This window comes from Salvelinus namaycush, chromosome 32 (assembly GCF_016432855.1).
Source record: "Salvelinus namaycush isolate Seneca chromosome 32, SaNama_1.0, whole genome shotgun sequence".
Classification (NCBI taxonomy): domain Eukaryota; kingdom Metazoa; phylum Chordata; class Actinopteri; order Salmoniformes; family Salmonidae; genus Salvelinus; species Salvelinus namaycush.
In genome coordinates this window covers 33,342,088-33,368,401 of record NC_052338.1, presented here as the reverse complement: position 1 = coordinate 33,368,401, position 26,314 = coordinate 33,342,088, and the positions used below count along the sequence as shown (strand labels likewise).

The window sequence follows — 26,314 nt, the reverse complement described above, 5'->3', positions numbered from 1 at the left end:
AGTGTCCAGCATCAACCAAAGTTAGCAACAGTCTGACGCAGGCGCAGCAACGTGGGTTTTGTTTTGTGTGAAAACATGGCGGAAGGCAGTGACAGCGCTCAGGAGATTTTTCCGGCCTTCTAAGAGGACGAAATCTGAAGCGTGGTCATATTTTGGGTTTTACAAGAGTGCTGAGGGAAACTTAAAATCGAAGATGGTCACCCTGTCTACAGAACATACAACAAAAAACACAAGTGCATAGTGCTGCCAATTTTATTTGTTGATTGTTGGTTTTAAATATAAACCGTGGTGAAATTATTTCAGTGTATTAGTACTTTAACATTTCCAGCACGTTTTAATAATACTGATAACCGTGATCATTTTGGTCACAAAAATCTCTAAACGTAACAAAATGTGTAAAGAGGGGTCTGAAATCTTTTCAAATACATTGTATATGTTGTACTCCGTGTCTGATTTGACTCTCTGAGGGGAGACCACCCACAATTCTTCATCATTACACTATTGTTCTAAATTGAATTAAGTCCTAACTGTTTAAACAGAGAATTATTTTATTTTTTCCAGAGGGTCTTAATCCACGGTTATATGCTAATTGTGCCAGACATAAGAGATACACAGCTAGTCCAAGAACAACTTCATCACTGAATAACTGCCCAAAAATGGGTCAGTGGAGATTCATGTCTTTCACCTACAAAACAACTCACACAGACACTCTGTCTCTTACCAATGTGAGATTGCTGTGCTGCTGCCAAGGCATACTGCTGCTGTTGGGCTGCTAGAGCACTGGGTCTCTGGAACAACTATATACACACAGGTTATATTACACACACAGGTTATATTACACACACAGGTTATATTACACACACAGGTTATATTACACACACACACACACACAGGTTATATTACACACACACACACAGGTCATATTACACACACAGGTTATATTACACACACACACACACACAGCTTATATTACACACACAGGTCATATTACACACACAGGTTATATTACACACACAGGTTATATTACACACACAGGTTATATTACACACACAGGTTATATTACACACACAGGTTATATTACACACACAGGTTATATTACACACACAGGTTATATTACACACACACACACACACAGGTTATATTACACACACACACACAGGTTATATTACACACACACACAGGTCATATTACACACACAGGTCATATTACACACACAGGTTATATTACACACACAGGTTATATTACACACACACACAGGTTATATTACACACACACACAGGTTATATTACACACACACACACACACAGGTTATATTACACACACACACAGGTTATATTACACACACACACACAGGTTATATTACACACACACACACAGGTTATATTACACACACAGGTTATATTACACACACACACACAGGTTATATTACACACACACACACAGGTTATATTACACACACACACACAGGTTATATTACACACACACACACAGGTTATATTACACACACACACACAGGTTATATTACACACACACACAGGTTATATTACACACACACACAGGTTATATTACACACACACACAGGTTATATTACACACACACACAGGTTATATTACACACACACACAGGTTATATTACACACACACACACAGGTTATATTACACACACACACACAGGTTATATTACACACACACACACAGGTTATATTACACACACACAGGTTATATTACACACACACACAGGTTATATTACACACACACACAGGTTATATTACACACACACACAGGTTATATTACACACACACACAGGTTATATTACACACACAGGTTATATTACACACACAGGTTATATTACACACACAGGTTATATTACACACACACAGGTTATATTATATAGTCCATTCAGAAAGTATTCAGACCCCTTGACTTTTCCATATTGTGTTATGTTACAGCGTTATTCTAAAATGGATTAAATCGTTGTTTTTTCACCAATCTACACACAATACCCCATATTGACAAAGCAAAAACTGGTTTAGAAATGTGCCAATATATTACAAGCAACAAAAAAAAAAAAGAATATCACATTTACATCAGTATTCAGACCATTTAGTCACTAATTTGTTGAAGCACCTTTGGCAGCGATTACAGCCTTGAGTCTTCTTGGGTATGACGCTACAAGCTTGGCACACCTGTATTTGGGGAGTTTCTCCCATTCTTCTCTGCAGATCCTCTCAAGCTCTGTCAGGTTGGATGGGGACTGCTGCTGCACAGCTATTTTCAGGTCTCTCCAGAGATGTTCGATCGGGTTCAAGTCCAGGTTCTGGCTGGGCCACTCAAGGACATTCAGAGACTTGTCCCGAAGCCACTCCTTCGTTTTCTTGGTTGGGTGCTTAGGGTCATTGTCCTGTTGGAAGGTGAACCTTCTCCCTAGTCTGAGAACCTGCTCCAGAGTGCTCAGGATTTCATCAAGGATCTCCCTGTAGTTTACTCTGTTCATCTTTGCCTCTCCTGACTAGTCTCCCAGTCCCTGACGCTGAAAAACATGCCACAGCATGATGCTGCCACCACCATGCTTCACCATAGGGATGGTGCCAGGTTTCCTCCAGACGTGACGCTTGGCATTCAGGCCAAAGAGTTCAATTTTGGTTTCATCAGACCAGAGAATCTTGTTTCTCATGGTCTGAGAGTCTTTAGGTGCCTTTTGGCAAACTCCAAGCGGGCTGTCATGTGCCTTTTACTGAGGAGTGGCTTCCGTCTGGCCACTCTACCATAAAGGCCTGATTGGTAGAGTGCTGGAGAGAGGGCTGTCCTTCTGGAAGGTTTTCCCATCTCCACAGAGGAACTCTGAAGCTCTGACAGAGTGACCATCGGGTTCTTGGTCACCTCCCTAACCAAGGCCCTTCTCCCCCGATTGCTCAGTTTGGCCGGGCGGCCAGCTCTAGGAAGAGTCTTGGTGGTTCCAAACTTCTTCCATTTAAGAATGATGGAGGCCACTGTGTTCTTGGGGACCTTCAATGCTGCAGACATTTGCTGGTACCCTTCCCCAGATCTGTGCCTCGACACAATCCTGTCTCAGAGCACTACGGACAATTTCTTCGACCTCATGGCTTGGTTTTTGCTCTGACATGCACTGTCAACTGTGGGACCTTATATAGACAGGTGAGTGCCTTTCCAAATAATGTCCAATCAATTGAATTTACCACAGGTGGACTCCAATCAAGTTGTAGAAACATCTCAAGGATGACCAATGGAAACAGGATGCATCTGAGGTGAATTTCAATTCTCATATCAAAGGGTCTGAATACTTATGTAAATAAGGTATGTTTTTTAAAATTATTATACATTTGCAAAAATGTCTATAAACCTGTTTTCGCTTTGTCATTATGGGGTATTGTGATGTCATTATGGGGTATTGTGATGTCATTATGGGGTATTGTGTTTAGATTGATGATATTTTTTATTTATTTAACTCATTTTAGAATAAGGCTGTAACGTAACAAAATGTTGAAAAAGTCAAGGGGTCTGAATAATTTCTGAAGGCACTGTACACACAGGTCACATTATCATTATCTATATATACACACGTTATGCTCACAGTCACACACTTAGTATATACACACATACACCTCTGCTGGTTGCTGTAGTAGAGGGGTCCATGGTGGTCATCACACACACACCTGTTGTTGGTTGCTGTAGTCGAACAGGCCCACGGTAGGCTGAGAGTCCATGGCCATCTGGGAGTTGTAGTCAAACTGCAAAGGCTCCATCACAGACTGCATGGTATCCATGGTAACACCCTGTTCCACCCCAGAGAAGACCTCTTGGGGTTTGGGACCACCACCACCACCCATGGAGACCATACCCTCCCCTACTACACCCCCTATTACGTCAGTGTCTGGCCCCGCGGGCAGTATCTGGCCTTGACGACTGGAGAGAGAGAAAGGAGGGACGGGGGAGAGAGGGAAGAGGGACGGGGGAGAGAGGGAAGAGGGACGGGGGAGAGAGGGAAGAGGGACGGGGGAGAGAGGGAAGAGGGACGGGGGAGAGAGGGAAGAGGGACGGGGGAGAGAGGGAAGAGGGACGGGGGAGAGAGGGAAGAGGGACGGGGGGAGAGAGGGAAGAGGGACGGGGGGAGAGAGGGAAGAGGGACGGGGGGAGAGAGGGAAGAGGGACGGGGGGAGAGAGGGAAGAGGGACGGGGGGAGAGAGGGAAGAGGGACGGGGGGAGAGAGGGAAGAGGGACGGGGGGAGAGAAGAGGGACGGGGGGAGAGAAGAGGGACGGGGGGGAGAGAAGAGGGACGGGGGGGAGAGAAGAGGGACGGGGGGGAGAGAAGAGGGACGGGGGGGAGAGAAGAGGGACGGGGGGAGAGAGGACGGAGAAGAGGGACGGGGGGAGAGAAAAGAGGGACGGGGGGAGAGAAAAGAGGGACGGGGGGAGAGAAAAGAGGGACGGGGGGAGAGAAAAGAGGGACGGGAGAGAGAAAAGAGGGACGGGAGAGAGAAAAGAGGGACGGGAGAGAGAAAAGAGGGACGGGAGAGAGAAAAGAGGGACGGGAGAGAGAAAAGAGGGACGGGAGAGAGAAAAGAGGGACGGGAGAGAGAAAAGAGGGACGGGAGAGAGAAAAGAGGGACGGGGGGGAGAAAAGAGGGACGGGGGGGAGAAAAGAGGGACGGGGGGGAGAAAAGAGGGACGGGAGAGAGAGAAGAGGGACGGGAGAGAGAGAAGAGGGACGGGAGAGAGAGAAGAGGGACGGGGGGAGAGAGAAGAGGGACGGGGGGAGAGAGAAGAGGGACGGGGGGAGAGAGAAGAGGGACGGGGGGAGAGAGAAGAGGGACGGGGGGAGAGAGAAGAGGGACGGGGGGAGAGAGAAGAGGGACGGGGGGAGAGAGAAGAGGGACGGGGGGAGAGAGAAGAGGGACGGGGGGAGAGAGAAGAGGGACGGGGGGAGAGAGAAGAGGGACGGGGGGAGAGAGAAGAGGGACGGGGGGAGAGAGAAGAGGGACGGGGGGAGAGAGAAGAGGGACGGGGGGAGAGAGAAGAGGGACGGGGGGAGAGAGAAGAGGGACGGGGGGAGAGAGAAGAGGGAAGGGGGGAGAGAGAAGAGGGAAGGGGGGAGAGAGAAGAGGGACGGGGGGAGAGAGAAGAGGGACGGGGGGAGAGAGAAGAGGGACGGGGGGAGAGAGAAGAGGGACGGGGGGAGAGAGAAGAGGGACGGGGGGAGAGAAGAGGGACGGGGGGAGAGAAGAGGGACGGGGGGGAGAGAAGAGGGACGGGGGGGAGAGAGAAGAGGGACGGGGGGGAGAGAGAAGAGGGACGGGGGGGAGAGAGAAGAGGGACGGGGGGGAGAGAGAAGAGGGACGGGGGGGAGAGAGAAGAGGGACGGGGGGGAGAGAGAAGAGGGACGGGGGGGAGAGAGAAGAGGGACGGGGGGAGAGAGAAGAGGGACGGGGGGAGAGAGAAGAGGGACGGGGGGAGAGAAGAGGGACGGGGGGAGAGAAGAGGGACGGGGGGAGAGAAGAGGGACGGGGGAGAGAAGAGGGACGGGGGGAGAGAAGAGGGACGGGGGGAGAGGAGGGACGGGGGGAGAGGAGGGACGGGGGGAGAGAAGAGGGACGGGGGGAGAGAAGAGGGACGGGGGGAGAGAAGAGGGACGGGGGGAGAGAAGAGGGACGAGAGGGGGGGTAACATGGTTAGCCATCCGTGTGCATATAAACACACTGAGTATATCAAACATTAAGAACACCTTCCTAATATAGAGTAGCACCTCCCCCTTTGACCTCAGAACAGTCTCAACTCGTCCGGGCATGGACTCTACAAGGTGTCCAAAGCGTTCCACAGGGACGCTGACCCATGTTGACTGAAATGCTTCCCACAGTTGTATCAAGTTGGCTGTATGTCCTTTGGGTGGTGGACCATTCTTGATACACACAGAAAACTGTTGAGTGTGAAAAACCCAGCAGGGTTGAGTTCTAGACACAAACCGGTGCGCCTGTCACCTACTACCAGACCCCGTTCAAAGGCACCTACTACCAGACCCCGTTCAAAGGCACCTACTACCAGACCCCGTTCAAAGGCACCTACTACCAGACCCAGTTCAAAGGCACCTACTACCAGACCCAGTTCAAAGGCACCTACTACCAGACCCCGTTCAAAGGCACCTACTACCAGACCCCGTTCAAAGGCACCTACTACCAGACCCCGTTCAAAGGCACCTACTACCAGACCCCGTTCAAAGGCACCTACTACCAGACCCCGTTCAAAGGCACCTACTACCAGACCCCGTTCAAAGGCACCTACTACCAGACCCCGTTCAAAGGCACCTACTACCAGACCCAGTTCAAAGGCACCTACATATTTTGTCTTGCCCATTCACCCTCAGAATGACACACATACACAATCCATGTCTCAATTGTCTCAAGGCTTAAAAGTCCTTATTTAACCTGTCTCCCTTTCATCTACACACATTGAAGTGGATTTAACAAGTGACATCTATAAGGGGTCATAGCTTTCACCTGAATTCACCTGGTCAGTGTGTCATGGAAAGAGCAGGTGTTCCTAATGTTTTGTACACTCGGTGTACACGGAAGAGGTGTGTGTGTGTTTACCTGTACTCCTTGCCGTCCGCGTCCAGGCCGTTCTGCACGGGGAGCCCGTTGAGGTTGATGACATCACTGATGACGTCACCTTCTACCATCTCCTTGAGTTTCTCTCCTTCAAATGGAGCCTTTGGTTTCTCCCTCTTCTCCTCATCCACCTCTCCATCCCTCGGACCCTGAAAGAGAGAGATGGGGAGAGAGAGAGGGATGGAGAGAGAGAGGGATGGAGATGGGGAGAGAGAGAGAGAGGGATGGAGGGAAAGAAAGAGAGCGACAGAAAAATGGAGGGAGGGAGGGAAAGACGTATAAATAAAAGTTGGACGACAGATTGAGAACATTGTGATTGACACATTGATCAATAAATTGACAGTAATATATAGAGGTAAGAGCAGGAGATCCATAGAGCTGAGAGAGTTCTAAACGAGACAGAGAGAGCGAGAGAGAGCGAGCGAGCGAGCGCGAGAGATCTAAATGAGACAGAGACACACAGAGAGAGACAGAGAGAGACAGAGAGAGAGACACAGAGAGAGGGTGGAGACAAATTTGACCCCAATAACTACCGTGGGATATGCATCAACAGCAACCTTGGGAAAATCCTCTGCATTATCATTAACAGCAGACTCGTACATTTCCTCAATGAAAACAATGTAATGAGCAAATGTCAAATTGGCTTTTTACCAAATTACCGTACAACAGACCACGTATTCATCCTGCACACCCTAATTGACAAATAAACATACCCAAACAAAGGCAAAGTCTCCTCATGCTTTGTTGATTTAAAAAAAGCCTTTGACTCAATTTAGCATTAGGGTCTGCTATACACATTGAATGAAAGTTTTGATGGAAAGTGGTGTTGGGGGTAAAACATACGACATTATCAAATCCATGTACACAAACAACAAGTGTACGGTTAAAATTGGCAAAAAAACACACATTTCTTCCCACAGGGCCGTGGGGTGAGACAGGGATGCAGCTTAAGCCCCACCCTCTTCAACATATATATCAGTGAATTGGCGAGGGCACTAGAACAGTCTGCAGCACCCGGCCTCACCCTACTAGAATCTGAAGTCAAATGTCCACTGATTGCTGATGATCTGGTGCTTCTGTCCCCAATCAAGGAGGGCCTACAGCAGCACCTAGATCTTCTGCACAGATTCTGTCAGACCTGAGCCCTGACAGTAAATCTCAGTAAGACCACAATAATGGTGTTCCAAAAAAGGTCCAGTCGCCAGGACCACAAATACAAATTCCATCTAGACACCGTTGTCCTAGAGCACACAAAAAACTATACATACCTTGGCCTAAACATCAGCGCCACAGGTAACTTCCACAAAGCTGTGAACAACCTGAGAGACAAGGCAAGAAGGGCCTTCTATGACATCAAAAGGAACATAAAATTCAACATACCAATTAGGATCTGGCTAAAAATACATGAATCAGTTATAGAACCCATTGCCCTTTATGGTTGTGAGGTCTGGGATCCGCTCACCAACCAAGATTTCACAAAATGGGACAAACACCAAATTGAGACTCTGCATGCAGAATTCTGCAAAAAAATATTCCCAGTGTACAACATAGAACATCAAATAATGCATGCGGAGCAGAATTAGGCCGATACCCACTAATTATCAAAATCCAGAAAAGAGACGTTAAATTCTACAACCACCTAAAAGGAAGCGATTCCCAAACCTTCCATAACAAAGCCATCACCTACAGAGAGATGAACCTGGAGAAGAGGCCCCTAAGCAAGCTGGTCCTGGGGCTCTGTTCACCAACACAAACAGAGCCCACAGAGCCCCAGGACAGAAACACAATTAGACCCAACCAAATCAGGAGAAAACAAAAAGATAATTACTTGACACATTTGACAGAATTAACAAAAAAACTGAGCAAACTAGAATGGTATTTGGCCCTAAACAGAGAGTACACAGTGGCAGAATACCTGACCACTGTGACTGACCCAAACTTGAGGAAAGCTTTGACTATGTACAGACTCCGTGAGCATAACCTTGCTATTGAGAAAGGCCGTCGTAGGCAGACCTGGCTCTCAAGAGAAAACAGGCTATGTGCCCACTGCCCACAAAATGAGCTGAACTTCCTAACCTCCTGCCATATTTATGACCATATTAGAGACACATATTTCCCTCAGATTACACAGATCCACAAAGAATTCAAAAACAAACCCAATTTTGATAAACTCCCATATCTACTGGGTGAAATACCACAGTGTGCCATCACAGCAGCACGATTTGTGACCTGTTGCCACAAGAAAAGGTCAACCAGTGAAGAACAAACACCATCTTATCTTATCTGTCGGAAAGATATCAGTTTGTCTCTGTGAATGGTTTGTCCTCTGACAAATCAACTGTACATTTCGGTGTTCCTCAAGGTTCCGTTTTAGGACCACTATTGTTTTCACTATATATTTTACCTCTTGGGGATGTTATTCGAAAACATAATGTTAACTTTCACTGCTATGCGGATGACACACAGCTGTACATTTCAATGAAACATGGTGAAGCCCCAAAATTGCCCTCGCTAGAAGCCTGTGTTTCAGACATAAGGAAGTGGATGGCTGAAAACATTCTACTTTTAAACTCGGACAAAACAGAGATGCTTGTTCTAGGTCCCAAGAAACAAAGAGATCTTCTGTTAAATCTGACAATTAATCTTGATGGTTGTAAAGTCGTCTCAAATAAAACTGTGAAGGACCTCGGCGTTACTCTTGACCCTGATCTCTCTTTTGACGAACATATCAAGACTGTTTCAAGGACAGCTTTTTTCCATCTACGTAACATTGCAAAAATCAGAAATTTTCTGTCCAAAAATGATGCAGAAAAATTAATCCATGCATTTGTTACTTCTAGGTTAGACTACTGCAATGCTCTACTTTCCGGGTACCCGGATAAAGCACTAAATAAACTTCAGTTAGTGCTAAATACGGCTGCTAGAATCCTGACTAGAACCAAGAAATTTGATCATATCACTCCAGTGCTAGCTTCCCTACACTGGCTTCCTGTTAAGGCAAGGGCTGATTTCAAGGTTTTACTGTTAACCTATAAAGCGTTACATGGGCTTGCTCCTACCTATCTTTCCGAGTTGGTCCTGCCGTACATACCCACACGTACGCTACGGTCACAAGACGCAGGCCTCCTAATTGTCCCTAGAATTTCTAAGCAAACAGCTGGAGGCAGGGCTTTCTCCTATAGATCTCCATTTTTATGGAACGGTCTGCCTACCCATGTGAGAGACGCAGACTCGGTCTCAACCTTTAAGTCTTTACTGAAGACTTATCTCTTCAGTAGGTCATATGATTGAGTGTAGTCTGGCCCAGGAGTGTGAAGGTGAACGGAAAGGCTCTGGAGCAACGAACCGCCCTTGCTGTCTCTGCCTGGCCGGTTCCCCTCTCTCCACTGGGATTCTCTGCCTCTAACCCTATTACAGGGGCTGAGTCACTGGCTTACTGGTGCTCTTTCATGCCGTCCCTAGGAGGGGTGCGTCACTTGAGTGGGTTGAGTTACTGACGTGATCTTCCTGTCTGGGTTGGCGCCCCCCCTTGGTTTGTGCTGTGGTGGAGATCTTTGTGGGCTATACTCGGCCTTGTCTCAGGATTGTAAGTTGGTGGTTGAAGACATCCCTCTAGTGGTGCGGGGGCTGTGCTTTGGCAAAGTGGGTGGGGTTATATCCTTCCTGTTTGGCCCTGTCCGGGGGTATCATCGGATGGGGCCACAGTGTCTCCTGACCCCTCCTGTCTCAGCCTCCAGTATTTATGCTGCAGTAGTTTATGTGTCGGGGGGCTAGGGTCAGTTGGTTATATCTGGAGTACTTCTCCTGTCTTATCCAGTGTCCTGTGTGAATTTAAGTATGCTCTCTCTAATTCTCTCCTTCTCTCTTTCTTTCTCTCTCTCGGAGAACCTGAGCCCTAGGACCATACGTCACGACTACCGGGCATGATGACTCCTTGCTGTCCCCAGTCCACCTGGCCTTGCTGCTGTTCCAGTTTCAACTGTTCTGCCTGCGGTTATGGAACCCCTACCTGTCCCAGACCTGCTGCTTTCAACTCTTAATGATCGGCTATGAAAAGCCAACTGACATTTATTCCTGATTTATTATTTGACCATGCTTGTCATTTATGAACATTTTGAACATCTTGGCCATGTTCTGTTATAATCTCCACCCGGCACAGCCAGAAGAGGACTGGCCACCCCTCATAGCCTGGTTCCTCTCTAGGTTTCTTCCTAGGTTTTGGCCTTTCTAGGGAGTTTTTCCTAGCCACCGTGCTTCTACACCTGCATTGCTTGCTGTTTGGGCTATATAAAATAAACTTGATTTGATTTGATAAATACAACCCATATTTATGTTTATTTATTTTCCCTTGTGTACTTTAACCATTTGTACATTGTTACAACACTGTAAATATACATAATATGACATTTGTAATGTCCTTATTGTTTTGAAACTTCTGTATGTGTAATGTTTACTGTTAATTTTTATTGTTTATTTCTCTTGTATATTATCTACCTCACTTGCTTTGGCAATGTTAACATATGTTTCCCACGTCAATAAAGCCCCTTGAATTGAATTGAGAGAGAGTTCTAAAAGAAACAGACACAGAGAGCGAGAGAGAGAGACACAGAGAGAGATCTAAACGAGACACAGAGAGAGAGCGAGAGAGACACAGAGAGAGATCTAAACGAGACAGAGACACAGAGAGAGAGCGAGAGAGCGAGAGAGACACAGAGAGAGATCTAAATGAGACACAGAGAGAGAGCGAGAGAGAGACACAGAGAGAGATCTAAACGAGACACAGAGAGAGAGCGAGAGAGAGACACAGAGAGAGAGCGAGAGAGCGAGAGAGACACAGAGAGAGAGCGAGAGAGACACAGAGAGAGAGCGAGAGAGAGACACAGAGAGAGATCTAAACGAGACACAGAGAGAGCGAGAGACAGACACAGAGAGAGATCTAAACGAGACAGAGAAAGAGCGAGAGAGACACAGAGAGAGATCTAAACGAGACACAGAGAGAGATCTAAACGAGACACAGAGAGAGAGCGAGAGAGAGACACAGAGAGAGAGCGAGAGAGAGACACAGAGAGAGATCTAAACGAGACAGAGAGAGAGCGAGAGAGACACAGAGAGAGATCTACATGAGACGCAGAGAGAGAGCGAGAGAGACACAGAGAGAGATCTAAACGAGACAGAGAGCGAGAGAGCGAGAGAGACACAGAGAGAGATCTAAACGAGACACAGAGAGAGAGCGAGAGAGACACAGAGAGAGAGCGAGAGAGACACAGAGAGAGATCTAAACGAGACACAGAGAGAGATCTAAACGAGACACAGAGAGAGAGCGAGAGAGAGACACAGAGAGAGATCTAAACGAGACACAGAGAGAGAGCGAGAGAGAGACACAGAGAGAGATCTAAACGAGACACAGAGAGAGAGCGAGAGAGCGAGAGAGAGACACAGAGAGAGATCTAAACGAGACACAGAGAGAGAGCGAGAGAGCGAGAGAGACACAGAGAGAGATCTAAATGAGACACAGAGAGAGAGCGAGAGAGAGACACAGAGAGAGATCTAAACGAGACACAGAGAAAGAGCGAGAGAGACACAAAGAGAGATCTAAACGAGACACAGAGAGAGATCTAAACGAGACACAGAGAGCGAGAGAGAGACACAGAGAGATCTAAACGAGACACAGAGAGAGCGAGAGAGACACAGAGAGAGATCTAAACGAGACAGAGAGAGATCTAAACGAGACACAGAGAGAGAGCGAGAGAGCGAGAGAGACACAGAGAGAGAGCGAGAGAGAGAGAGACACAGAGAGATCTAAACGAGACACAGAGAGAGAGCGAGAGAGAGACACAGAGAGAGAGCGAGAGAGACAGAGAGAGATCTAAACGAGACACAGAGAGAGCGCGAGAGAGAGACACAGAGAGAGATCTAAACGAGACACAGAGAGCGAGAGAGACACAGAGAGAGATCTAAATGAGACACAGAGAGAGAGCGAGAGAGAGACACAGAGAGAGATCTAAACGAGACACAGAGAGAGAGCGAGAGAGACACAGAGAGAGATCTAAACGAGACACAGAGAGAGAGCGAGAGAGACACACAGAGAGAGAGCGAGAGAGACAGAGAGAGATCTAAACGAGACACAGAGAGAGCGAGAGAGAGACACAGAGAGAGATCTAAACGAGACACAGAGAGAGAGCGAGAGAGCGACACAGAGAGAGATCTAAACGAGACACAGAGAGAGCGAGAGAGAGACACAGAGAGAGATCTAAACGAGACACAGAGAGAGATCTAAACGAGACACAGAGACACAGAGAGAGATCTAAACGAGACACAGAGAGAGAGCGAGAGAGAGACACAGAGAGAGATCTAAACGAGACACAGAGAGAGAGCGAGAGAGAGACACAGAGAGAGATCTAAACGAGAGAGAGAGCGAGAGAGATCTAAACGAGACACAGAGAGAGAGCGAGAGAGAGACACAGAGATCTAAACGAGACACAGAGAGAGAGCGAGAGAGACACAGAGAGAGATCTAAACGAGACACAGAGAGAGAGCGAGAGAGACACAGAGAGAGATCTAAACGAGACACAGAGAGAGAGCGAGAGAGCGAGAGAGACACAGAGAGAGAGCGAGAGAGAGAGACACAGAGAGAGATCTAAACGAGACACAGAGAGAGAGCGAGAGAGACACAGAGAGAGATCTAAACGAGACACAGAGAGAGAGCGAGAGAGACACAGAGAGAGATCTAAATGAGACACAGAGAGAGAGCGAGAGAGCGAGAGAGACACAGAGAGAGAGCGAGAGAGCGAAAGAGAGACACAGAGAGAGAGAGCGAGAGAGAGACACAGAGAGAGATCTAAACGAGACAGAGACACAGAGAGAGAGCGAGAGAGCGAGAGAGAGACACAGAGAGAGAGCGAGAGAGACACAGAGAGAGATCTAAACGAGACACAGAGAGAGATCTAAACGAGACACAGAGAGAGAGCGAGAGAGAGACACAGAGAGAGATCTAAACGAGACACAGAGAGAGAGCGAGAGAGAGACACAGAGAGAGATCTAAACGAGACACAGAGAGAGAGCGAGAGAGCGAGAGAGAGACACAGAGAGAGATCTAAATGAGACACAGAGAGAGAGCGAGAGAGCGAGAGAGACACAGAGAGAGATCTAAATGAGACACAGAGAGAGAGCGAGAGAGAGACACAGAGAGAGATCTAAACGAGACACAGAGAAAGAGCGAGAGAGACACAAAGAGAGATCTAAACGAGACACAGAGAGAGATCTAAACGAGACACAGAGAGCGAGAGAGAGACACAGAGAGATCTAAACGAGACACAGAGAGAGCGAGAGAGACACAGAGAGAGATCTAAACGAGACAGAGAGAGATCTAAACGAGACACAGAGAGAGAGCGAGAGAGCGAGAGAGACACAGAGAGAGAGCGAGAGAGAGAGAGACACAGAGAGATCTAAACGAGACACAGAGAGAGAGCGAGAGAGAGACACAGAGAGAGAGCGAGAGAGACAGAGAGAGATCTAAACGAGACACAGAGAGAGCGCGAGAGAGAGACACAGAGAGAGATCTAAACGAGACACAGAGAGAGAGCGAGAGAGCGAGAGAGACACAGAGAGAGATCTAAATGAGACACAGAGAGAGAGCGAGAGAGAGACACAGAGAGAGATCTAAACGAGACACAGAGAGAGAGCGAGAGAGACACAGAGAGAGATCTAAACGAGACACAGAGAGAGAGCGAGAGAGACACACAGAGAGAGAGCGAGAGAGACAGAGAGAGATCTAAACGAGACACAGAGAGAGCGAGAGAGAGACACAGAGAGAGATCTAAACGAGACACAGAGAGAGAGCGAGAGAGCGACACAGAGAGAGATCTAAACGAGACACAGAGAGAGCGAGAGAGAGACACAGAGAGAGATCTAAACGAGACACAGAGAGAGATCTAAACGAGACACAGAGACACAGAGAGAGATCTAAACGAGACACAGAGAGAGAGCGAGAGAGAGACACAGAGAGAGATCTAAACGAGACACAGAGAGAGCGAGAGAGAGACACAGAGAGAGATCTAAACGAGAGAGAGAGCGAGAGAGATCTAAACGAGACACAGAGAGAGAGCGAGAGAGAGACACAGAGATCTAAACGAGACACAGAGAGAGAGCGAGAGAGACACAGAGAGAGATCTAAACGAGACACAGAGAGAGAGCGAGAGAGACACAGAGAGAGATCTAAACGAGACACAGAGAGAGAGCGAGAGAGCGAGAGAGACACAGAGAGAGAGCGAGAGAGAGAGACACAGAGAGAGATCTAAACGAGACACAGAGAGAGAGCGAGAGAGACACAGAGAGAGATCTAAACGAGACACAGAGAGAGAGCGAGAGAGACACAGAGAGAGATCTAAATGAGACACAGAGAGAGAGCGAGAGAGCGAGAGAGACACAGAGAGAGAGCGAAAGAGAGACACAGAGAGAGAGAGCGAGAGAGAGACACAGAGAGAGATCTAAACGAGACAGAGACACAGAGAGAGCGAGAGAGCGAGAGAGAGACACAGAGAGAGATCTAAACGAGACAGAGAGAGAGAGAGCGAGAGAGACACAGAGAGAGATCTAAACGAGACACAGAGAGAGAGCGAGAGAGAGACACAGAGAGAGATCTAAACGAGACCACGTATGCAGTATAACCCAGTGCAGCGAGGAGTCCAGGTTACCAGTGGGGAAGGTGGGTCAGCATTGTTGATAGTGATCCATGTAGAGATATGTATTGAATGATGGGAGTGTAAATGAGGGTAGGCTACTTACGAAAGGTCCCTTACGGAGGCAGGAGTCCAGTTTCTCGGCGGGAGAAGAGGAGAGGACGTATTCTACCATACTGACTCCTAAGCCCCCGCTCTCTGATCGCGGTGACATCACTGAACCGCCCACCTCCCCGCCGCCATGGAAACCCCCGCCCGGCCGATGAGACACCATGATTGGCTGAGACACCGAGTGGTCTGGTAGAGGAGAAAGAAAGAAAAAGAGGCCCATTGTCAAACTGCCAAACACACGTACACATTTGGCTGGGCACTCAAGACTTGGTGTGGTGACACATTGGTGTTTCAATCCAGGGGCTGGGCTCACTCTCGGTCTTACCTGTGGCCCCCCACGCGCTGTCCCTCCACTGGTCCAGGAAGATCCCTTTCGGTCCATCTTTTCCAGCTTCGTCACTCTCCCAAAACTTCTTACCTGTCAAAAGCTGCTGTAAAAAGGAGAGGGGGAGGGGAGAGAAAGAGATGGAGAAAGACAAAAAGAGAAAGGGAGGAGAGAAACAGAAAGAGGAACAGAAGCAACAAAAAAATAGAGAAGTGAAAGAGAGAGAGAGAAGTGAAAGAGAGAGAGAGAAGTGAAAGAGAGAGAGAGAAGTGAAAGAGAGAGACAAGTGAAAGAGAGAGAGAAGTGAAAGAGAGAGAGAGAGAGAGAAGTGAAAGAGAGAGAGAGAGAGAGAAGTGAAAGAGAGAGAGAGAGAGAGAAGTGAAAGAGAGAGAGAGAGAGAAGTGAAAGAGAGAGAGAGAAGTGAAAGAGAGAGACAAGTGAAAGTGAACGAGAGAGAGAAGTGAAAGAGAGAGAGAGAAGTGAAAGAGAGAGAGAGAGAAGTGAAAGAGAGAGAGAGAGAAGTGAAAGAGAGAGAGAGAGAAGTGAAAGAGAGAGAGAGAAGTGAAAGAGAGAGACAAGTGAAAGAGAGAGACAAGTGAAAGAGAGAGACAAGTGAAAGAGAGAGACAAGTGAAAGAGAGAGACAAGTGAAAGAGAGAGACAAGTGAAAGAGAGAGACAAGTGAAAGTGAACGAGAGAGACAAGTGAAAGTGAGAGAGAGAAGTGAAAGAGAGAGAGAGAAGTGAAAGAGAGAGAGAAGTGAAAGAGAGAGAGAGAGAAGTGAAAGAGAGACAGAAGTGAAAGTGAACGAGAGAGAGAAGTGAACGAGAGAGACAAGTGAAAGTGAACGAGAGAGAGAAGTGAAAGAGAGAGAGAGAGAGAAGTGAAAGAGAGAGAGAGAGAGAAGTGAAAGAGAGAGAGAAGTGAAAGAGAGAGAGAAGTGAAAGAGAGAGAGAGAGAGAAATGAAAGAGAGAGAGAGAAATGAAAGAGAGAGAGAGAGAAGTGAAAGAGAGAGAGAGAGAAGTGAAAGAGAGAGAGAGAGAAGTGAAAGAGAGAGAGAGAGAAGTGAAAGAGAGAGAGAAATGAAAGAGAGAGAGAAATGAAAGAGAGAGAGAGAGAGAAGTGAAAGAAGTGTCATGGCGTTTTCCTCGGAATGACTAAATATAGCAGCAGTATTTATGGGGTACTTTATTCTGGGCTACAGTATTCTTCCAACCACCATCATATGGCCTTCGGTAGGCTGAGTGTCTATGGTCCTCTAACTACTTGACCTGTAACCCCTGACCCCTTACCTCTCCCATGGCACGCCTCTCCAGAGCCAGAGCCTGGAAGTCATGGTTCAGCTCATCCATCGACCGCCCCTGAAGAGAGAGACCAGGTTATAACACTACACTAGAGACCAGGTTATAACAACACTAGAGACGAGGTTATAACACTACACTACAGAGACCAGGTTATAACACTACACCTACAGAGAGAGACCAGGTTATAACACTACACCTACAGAGAGAGACCAGGTTATAACACTACACTAGAGAGAGACCAGGTTATAACACCCTACAAAGAGAGACCAGGTTATAACACTCTACTATACCAGGTTATAACACTACACTACTGAGACCAGGTTATAACACTAAACTACTGAGACCAGGTTATAACACTACACTAGAGAGAGACCAGGTTATAACACTACACTAGAGAGAGACCAGGTTATAACAACACTCTACAGAGAGACCAGATTATAACACTACTCTACAGAGAGACCAGGTTATAACACTACACGACAGAGAGAGACCAGGTAATAACAACACTACACTACAGAGAGAGACCAGGTTATAACACTACACTACAGAAACCAGGTTATAACACTACACTACAGAAACCAGGTTATAACACTACACTACAGAAACCAGGTTATAACACTACACCTACAGAAACCAGGTTATAACACTACACCTACAGAGAGAGACCAGGTTATAATAACACCTACAGAGAGAGACCAGGTTATAATAACACCTACAGAGAGAGACCAGGTTATAATAACACCTACAGAGAGACCGGGTTATAATAACACCTACAGAAAGACCAGGTTAGAACAACACCTACAGAGAGAGACCAGGTTATAATAACACCTACAGAGAGAGACCAGGTTATAATAACACCTACAGAGAGACCAGGTTATAATAACACCTACAGAGAGACCAGGTTAGAACAACACCTACAGAGAGAGACCAGGTTATAATAACACCTACAGAGAGAGACCAGGTTATAATAACACCTACAGAGAGAGACCAGGTTATAATAACACCTACAGAGAGACCAGGTTAGAACAACACCTACAGAGAGAGACCAGGTTAGAACAACACCTACAGAGAGAGACCAGGTTATAATAACACCTACAGAGAGAGACCAGGTTATAATAACACCTACAGAGAGAGACCAGGTTATAATAACACCTACAGAGAGACCAGGTTATAATAACACCTACAGAGAGACCAGGTTATAATAACACCTACAGAGAGACCAGGTTATAATAACACCTACAGAGAGAGACCAGGTTATAATAACACCTACAGAGAGAGACCAGGTTATAATAACACCTACAGAGAGAGACCAGGTTATAATAACACCTACAGAGAGAGACCAGGTTATAATAACACCTACAGAGAGAGACCAGGTTATAATAACACCTACAGAGAGAGACCAGGTTATAATAACACCTACAGAGAGAGACCAGGTTATAATAACACCTACAGAGAGAGACCAGGTTATAATAACACCTACAGAGAGAGACCAGGTTATAATAACACCTACAGAGAGAGACCAGGTTATAATAACACCTACAGAGACCAGGTTATAATAACACCTACAGAGACCAGGTTATAATAACACCCCCCCCCCCCCCCCCCCACTCACTGCTCCTTCAGAGAGAGGGGCAAGGTTACATACAGAGAAAAAGAGAGACTGTCAGTAAAGACTAGGCCTATAAACTCAAACCTAGACCATTTTCTGATTTTTACACCCCCCCCCCCCCCCCCCCCCCCCCCCCCCCAGTACCTGGCTGTCGTGGATGTTCTCCCCAGCGGGCCAGCGGTGTTTGCCAGGCTGCTCCCCGTGCTGCCGCTGGAAGAAGTAATTCACCATGGCATCATCCTGAGACCGCCCCGTACCCGCCACGCCCTGCAACACACACACAGCTAACATCTCTGCTACCACCTTTGCTCCAAACAAACATTAATTTGTCAGGACATCTGTCAGTCTGTGTGACGTGTAATGCAGTCTGACATGACATAGATTTAAAAATCTACCAGCCACTCAGATTATTATAATTCTTTTCATTTATTATTATTTATATATTTTTTTAAATAAATAATAATTTTAATTTATTTTTTATTAAATAGGCCAAAATATTTTTCCCCCACAAAAAAAAAGATGAGCATGCTTTGTAATGTTTCAAAAACAAATGTATTACTAGTAAGAAGTAATGTGGTATATTGTTTTAATTTCATTTTTTGTGACCCGAGTCATTTAATCCAAAATATCACAGATGAGACAAATCTTCACCTGCCTCTTTAAGGGCAGGAGGTTACCATGGTAGCGCGACTCGAGTCGTTTGTGCCTGTGATTCTGACTAACAGAGACGTTGTCTTCTCTTCCCTAGCGGTTGAAACTCAAACATAGAAAACAAAACAAAAAGTAGAAACGCCAGGCAGTTGTAGCGCGAGGTGGAATAGGCTATATAGGAGTCGTAGTTACTTGAGCTATGAAACACAAACGGCAGAAATACTTTGAAAACAGCATTTATTTTACTTTAAATGTGATCACACTTTACTATTTTTTTTTTATTCACAAATGTGAGTGAAATGCTCGTCCTGTGAAGCCCTGGTGAAGTACACATCATATCGGCCAATGCCAAAATCTACCCTCATTTGGCAGGTGTTCATTTTATGCCCTGGTCTCCATCCCTTACCTGCTGGTTTGGTGGCGGGGCATGTGGGGTCTGTCCGGCCGGGGGGGCGTGTCCTCCGCTGCTCAGCACCACCGGCATGCTGGGAGTTGAAGTTCTGAGGTGGGGGCTGAACGAGTCCTGCCAGAGCACTGCTTTACCCTTCAACACACACACGCTGCTCATTCCACCACGGCCTGGGGAAGAGACACACACCATTAGTTGAAATATTCACACACAACCGATATATCTACCAATAGTTTTATTATTGTAGCTGAAAAAACCCCGTCATGGATTGTGCTTAAAAGAGCCCTCCAAATATACTCCGAAAGTATATTTCTTAAAGAGCCACTGAACACGCCAATTGGCCAATTCTGCATTTGGTTAGTGATGTTTGAGACACTGTACAAGCGAAAGCCTATTTCACTTCCTCAAAATCCAAATTCTCAAATATATATATATATACACATACATACATACATACATACATACATACATACATACATACATACATATTACACACACACACACACATTAGGGGTGTCCTCGACTAAAACAAATCTTGGTAGAACGAAAGTCGTCTGTTCATTCGACCAATCGATTGGTAGAATTTTGTTACGTGTATTTTTCCATATAGACACACCCTATGTGTTTTAATAAAATATACTGTATATGCATTGAGCTTGTCTGATGCTTTAAGCTCACTGTTTGCTGAAATAAGACACAAATGACTCAAGAGGGAGCCAGAGATCAAGATAACTATAATATAAAACCTGACTCGGCCATCCTCCTCCTGCTGGCTTTTGCAGATTCTGTCCTTACTCTCCTGAGGAGTCTGTAACCTTTCTCATGTGGAATGCCACTTTATCTCACCGCTTCTACCGATCTGCGTGCCAGTTATGGTTTTCAAATTCACATTTTCGTGGAACAGTTTCATTTAATTCGTAATAACATCTTCGTATCTCAAAATCATTGTCATGTGGTTATTCAAAATCCAAATCTAAATGAAAATGAATTCGAACCTAAAAACGTACTTTATTGTCATTGCCACCAATGTAAAAATAGCCTATAAAACCAACAAATAAAAACATTGCAGCCTGCAGGTAGAAATTAATATATTTTATTTAAATCACATTGGCTACGCATGGCCTGCAACAAACTTTAAACATTGTATCAATTATTAACTTGCGTCTGGCCTGAAGCTCCTTGCAACATTGTATAAAATATTCTGGGCCCTGAGAGTTGCCTGCCAGTGAGCTCCGGACAGACACTGCTGTAGGCTATTTGCGCAAGAGATAAGAAGAAATCGGGTAGGCCTATTTAATGACCCACTGAATCAGAGCAGGACATTTTTCCCTTTCACGCTGAGTGATTATCGAAAGGGAGAGAACTGTAAATATTTTTAAATACATTGAAGAACTATTGTAATTCTCACTGGATGTAAAAACAGGCTGTTAGCTTGCTGTTTGAGGTGAAGAAAACATTACTTTGAGAAGCTCCACAGGTCATTAGTGGTGGTGCATTGAGCCAATCAGAAATACTATCAAATCCCCAAATGGACATATTTATGTATACCTTTGCATGCAGGCCAGGTAGCCAATAGGCCTTCTTCTATGCGTAATCAGGTGCGGTCCTTACTCAACACTGACAGGAGCGCTCCAAACAAAAGACGATGACTAAATTGACAAAATTCGTAAATGGAATGAAATAAAGCCAAAACTTGTTTCTCACATAGGTTGTGCGGTAAACGGTAAACGGTAAAAAGACTGGAATAATAATATTGAACGCATATAACAGACATTACCGTAACCAAACAAACATTGTAGATTAGAAATGATAGGAATTAACTTTAAATGCACTACTGGTGATATATGTAATGGGGAATTGATTTTTTCAATAACAATCAAATCGCAAACAATTTATGAAACAATGAAATGTGCATGAACTGGCAGGAGAGAGCACATTCTGGAGAGAGATGCATTGTGCAGCCACATTCCCCTTCTTAGACTGCACCATCCCCACGGCCTCCGCAACCGATTAGCCTTCCGCAACGGATTAGCCTCGGCCTCCGCAACGGATTAGCCTCGGCCTCCGCAACGGATTAGCCTTCCGCAACGGATTTGCCTCGGCCCCCGCGACGGATTAGCCCCGCGACGGATTAGCCTCGGCCCCCGCGACGGATTAGCCCCGCGACGGATTAGCCTCGGCCCCCGCGACGGATTAGCCTCGGCCCCCGCGACGGATTAGCCTCGGCCCCCGCGACGGATTAGCCTCGGCCCCCGCGACGGATTAGTTCACGGAGATGGGCGCGAATAAGACATAAAAATACATCTACATATTTTTTTACTGCTCGACTAAAAAGCAAATCCCGGCCCACCAACAGGCTATCGACCAGAATAATTGGGATCAGCTCACACACAACAACACACACACACTATCGTCTTTGTATCTCAAAATCACTGCAATGTGGTTACCCTTAAAAATCTAAATGGAAATGATTCTAATATAAAGACAATTTATCCAGAGAGCGCCCTTACATCATGGGAAAAGGCTGCACTTGAATGCCCGCTACACTATGAAACTACACACTATTGAATCATTCCCATGGTGAATGACTAGCTACGCTATGAAACTACACACTATTGAATCATCCCCATGGTGAATGACTAGCTACGCTATGAAACCACACACTATTGAATAATTCTCATGGTGAATGACTAGCTACACTATGAAACTACACACTATTGAATAATTCTCATGGTGAATGACTAGCTACACTATGAAACTACACACTATTGAATAATTCTCATGGTGAATGACTAGCTACGCTATGAAACTACACACTATTGAATAATTCTCATGGTGAATGACTAGCTACACTATGAAACCACACACTATTGAATAATTCTCATGGTGAATGACTAGCTACGCTATGAAACTACACACTATTGAATAATTCTCATGGTGAATGACTAGCTACACTATGAAACCACACACTATTGAATAATTCCCATGGTGAATGTCCGCTACGCTATGAAACCACACACAATCGCAGAGACGTTTATATTACCGACCGCTATTGATTTGGTGAAAACAACATGTGGGGAGGCAGAGGCGCAGAAACTCCCATCAATACCTTTGTCAGATAACACTGTTAAACAAATCATTTATTGTATTGCTAGCAATCAAGAGGAAACTGACTGAACGAGTCAAAAACTCTCCCCAGTTATGCTCTCCAAATGGACGTTAGCCGCGAGGCCCCGAGATACCCATGCATTGACTTTTGTTCTCTATACATGTCGGGGGATACTATTCACGAGGACATATGTCTCAAGGTTCCCAAGCAGGAAACGGCACAGTTCAGTGTGCTGCATGGCTATATTGACAGAAAACAGATTCCATATGGGATTGAGTGACGGGGCTTTGCACAGATGTGGTTCTATCTATGGCAGGGCGGCAGGCAGGCCTCTGCACTCTAGTTATGAATGAGTCGCCCTCTGCCATATGGACACATTAAAAATATATATATTTCACCTTTATTTAACCAGGTAGGCCAGTTGAGAACAAGTTATAATTTACAACTGCGACCTGGCCAAGATAAAGCAAAGCAGTGCGACAGAAACAACACAGTTATACATGGAATAAACAAAAGTGCAGTCAATAACACAATAGAAAAATCTTTATACAGTGTGTGCAAATGAAGTAATGAGGTAAGGCAATAAATAGGCCAATAGTGGCAAAGTGATTACAATTTACACGCGATATGTATGTGCAGATGAGGATGTGCAAGTGGAAACACTGGTGTGCTGTGAACAGCTGCAGCGATCGGTAAGCTGCTCTGACAGCTGACGCTTAAAGTTAGTGAGGGAGATATAAGTCTCCAACTTCAGTGATTTTTGCAATTCGTTCGCATTGAGTATGATACACCGAGAAGAACTGGCAGCAAAAGAGCTGAGCACAGAATTCTGAGATATACCGCAGCAGGTAACTTCCACTGTAAACTGCATCAAACCACATCAAACCACATCCACCGCGCACACCCCTGTTCACAAAACTGTGTGGAGATATGTGATCAGAGCATGAGAATGTTGTATTTTACACTGAGGCTTGATGGTTATCGAGAGGGAGTGTTGGAAAGATTATTCACATTGAGAGATGAACTGTTGTCATTCACAATGAAGATTTTAAAAAATAAATATAAAATGTACAGACTTGATTGACTTTCTGTGTAATGAAAATAAAATGTGTCTCCTTGCCCATGTAACAGACATATTTGGGAAATGGAACAAACTGAAAGCAAAAGTATAGGCTGTTTTCAAAGACTGTTTTCAAAGGGATTCGTTGCTATTTCATTTTACAAACAACAATATCTAGAGGGGGGTGCCGGTACATAGTCAATACTCTGTTTAAAATACTTTAAAGTATTACTTAAGTAGACTGTTGTTGTCTCTCTACTTTACTATTTATTGTTTTGACAACTTTTACTTTACTACATTCCTAAAGAAAATAATGTACTTTTTACTCCATACATGTTCCCCGACACCCGTACTCGTTACATTTTGAATGCTTAGCAGGACAGGAAAATGGTCACACACTTATCAAGAGAACATCCCTGGTCATCCCTACTGCCTCTGATCTGGTGGACTCACTAAACACAAATTCTTTGTTTGTAAATTATGTCTGAGTGTTGGAGTGTGCCCCTGGTTATCCGTAAATTTAAAAAACAAGAAAATTATAGTATCATTGGTTTTGTAGCATAAACAGGGAATTTTATATTTTTCACTGATATTATGACTGTCTGTTTGTTTCATATCTGCAAAGTAGTTAAAACGGTTTAGATGTCCCAAGGATCCCGGACAGCAATAACCCTCAGTGAATGGTGTCAAGTACTCTCACACTGCTGGCTCGATAGGGGTGGTAAACATACATTTGGACCAGTCCCTGACAAATGACAACACATATATTAAAACTTAGCAACGAAGCTCTACCTTGTAACCTGCTATGTTTTCTTAGTGTCTCTGAAAACATTTGAATGACAGAGGCAGAGCTTGAGGAATACCCTTCGCAAAGAGCAATTATAAACTGGTTGGTTACAGCCTTTAATGCTGACAGCCGTGGTATATCGTATACCACAGGTATGTCAAAACATTTATTTTTACTACTCTAATTACATTGGTAACCAGTTTATAATAGCAATAAGGCACCTCAGGGGTTTGTGGTATATGGACAATATACCATGGCTAAGGGCTGTGTCCAGGCACTCTGCGTTGCGTCGTGCTTAAGAACAGCCCTTAGCCATGGTATATTGGACATATACCACACCTCCGCGGGCCTTATTGCTTAATTATAACACGCCAGATTTAGAGGGCTTCACTAAGGGGCTGTAACGTTAACGTTGCCATGACGTTGAATGTTCTTAGCACGGCACTTGGTTTACATTTACACCCAACCATGACACTTCACCTCGGGACACCCAACCATGACACTTCACCTCGGGACACCCTACCATGGCACTTCCCCTCGGGACACCCTACCATGGCACTTCCCCTCGGGACACCCTACCATGGCACTTCCCCTCGGGACACCCTACCATGGCACTTCCCCTCGGGACACCCAACCATGGCACTTCACCTCGGGACACCCAACCATGGCACTTCACCTCGGGACACCCAACCATGACACTTGACCTCGGGACACCCTACCATGACACTTGACCTCGGGACACCCTACCATGACACTTGACCTCGGGACACCCAACCATGACACTTCCCCTCGGGACACCCAACCATGACACTTCCCCTCGGGACACCCAACCATGGCACTTCCCCTCGGGACACCCAACCATGGCACTTCCCCTCGGGACACCCAACCATGGCACTTCACCTCAGGACACCCAACCATGGCACTTCACCTCAGGACACCCAACCATGGCACTTCACCTCAGGACACCCAACCATGGCACTTCACCTCAGGACACCCAACCATGGCACTTCACCTCAGGACACCCAACCATGGCACTTCACCTCAGGACACCCAACCATGGCACTTCACCTCAGGACACCCAACCATGGCACTTCACCTCAGGACACCCAACCATGGCACTTCACCTCAGGACACCCAACCATGGCACTTCACCTCAGGACACCCAACCATGGCACTTCACCTCAGGACACCCAACCATGGCACTTCACCTCAGGACACCCAACCATGGCACTTCACCTCAGGACACCCAACCATGGCACTTCACCTCAGGACACCCAACCATGGCACTTCACCTCAGGACACCCAACCATGGCACTTCACCTCAGGACACCCAACCATGGCACTTCACCTCAGGACACCCAACCATGGCACTTCACCTCAGGACACCCAACCATGGCACTTCACCTCAGGACACCCAACCATGGCACTTCACCTCAGGACACCCAACCATGGCACTTCACCTCAGGACACCCAACCATGGCACTTCACCTCAGGACACCCAACCATGGCACTTCACCTCAGGACACCCAACCATGGCACTTCACCTCAGGACACCCAACCATGGCACTTCACCTCAGGACACCCAACCATGGCACTTCACCTCAGGACACCCAACCATGGCACTTCACCTCAGGACACCCAACCATGGCAC

General features: G+C 46.2%; 1 protein-coding gene across 5 annotated transcripts in view; it reads right to left on the bottom strand.

The window, feature by feature from the left end:
- Window positions 1-26,314, bottom strand: part of LOC120027547 (pumilio homolog 1-like) — a 62,211-nt gene that overhangs the window by 31,110 nt on the left and 4,787 nt on the right. For 3 of the 5 annotated variants that reach the window (XM_038972541.1, XM_038972545.1, XM_038972544.1), the window contains exons 2-9: window positions 19,705-19,877; window positions 18,792-18,914; window positions 17,027-17,095; window positions 15,735-15,840; window positions 15,405-15,595; window positions 6,603-6,769; window positions 3,674-3,923; window positions 722-797 (exon numbers count right to left, since the gene is read on the bottom strand). In XM_038972541.1, the coding sequence (XP_038828469.1) occupies window positions 722-797; window positions 3,674-3,923; window positions 6,603-6,769; window positions 15,405-15,595; window positions 15,735-15,840; window positions 17,027-17,095; window positions 18,792-18,914; window positions 19,705-19,866 (1,144 nt within the window). In that variant the 5' untranslated portion in view covers window positions 19,867-19,877. The remainder of the gene's footprint in view (window positions 1-721; window positions 798-3,673; window positions 3,924-6,602; window positions 6,770-15,404; window positions 15,596-15,734; window positions 15,841-17,026; window positions 17,096-18,791; window positions 18,915-19,704; window positions 19,878-26,314) is intronic. The other 2 variants (XM_038972543.1, XM_038972546.1) reach the window with 1 other exon arrangement.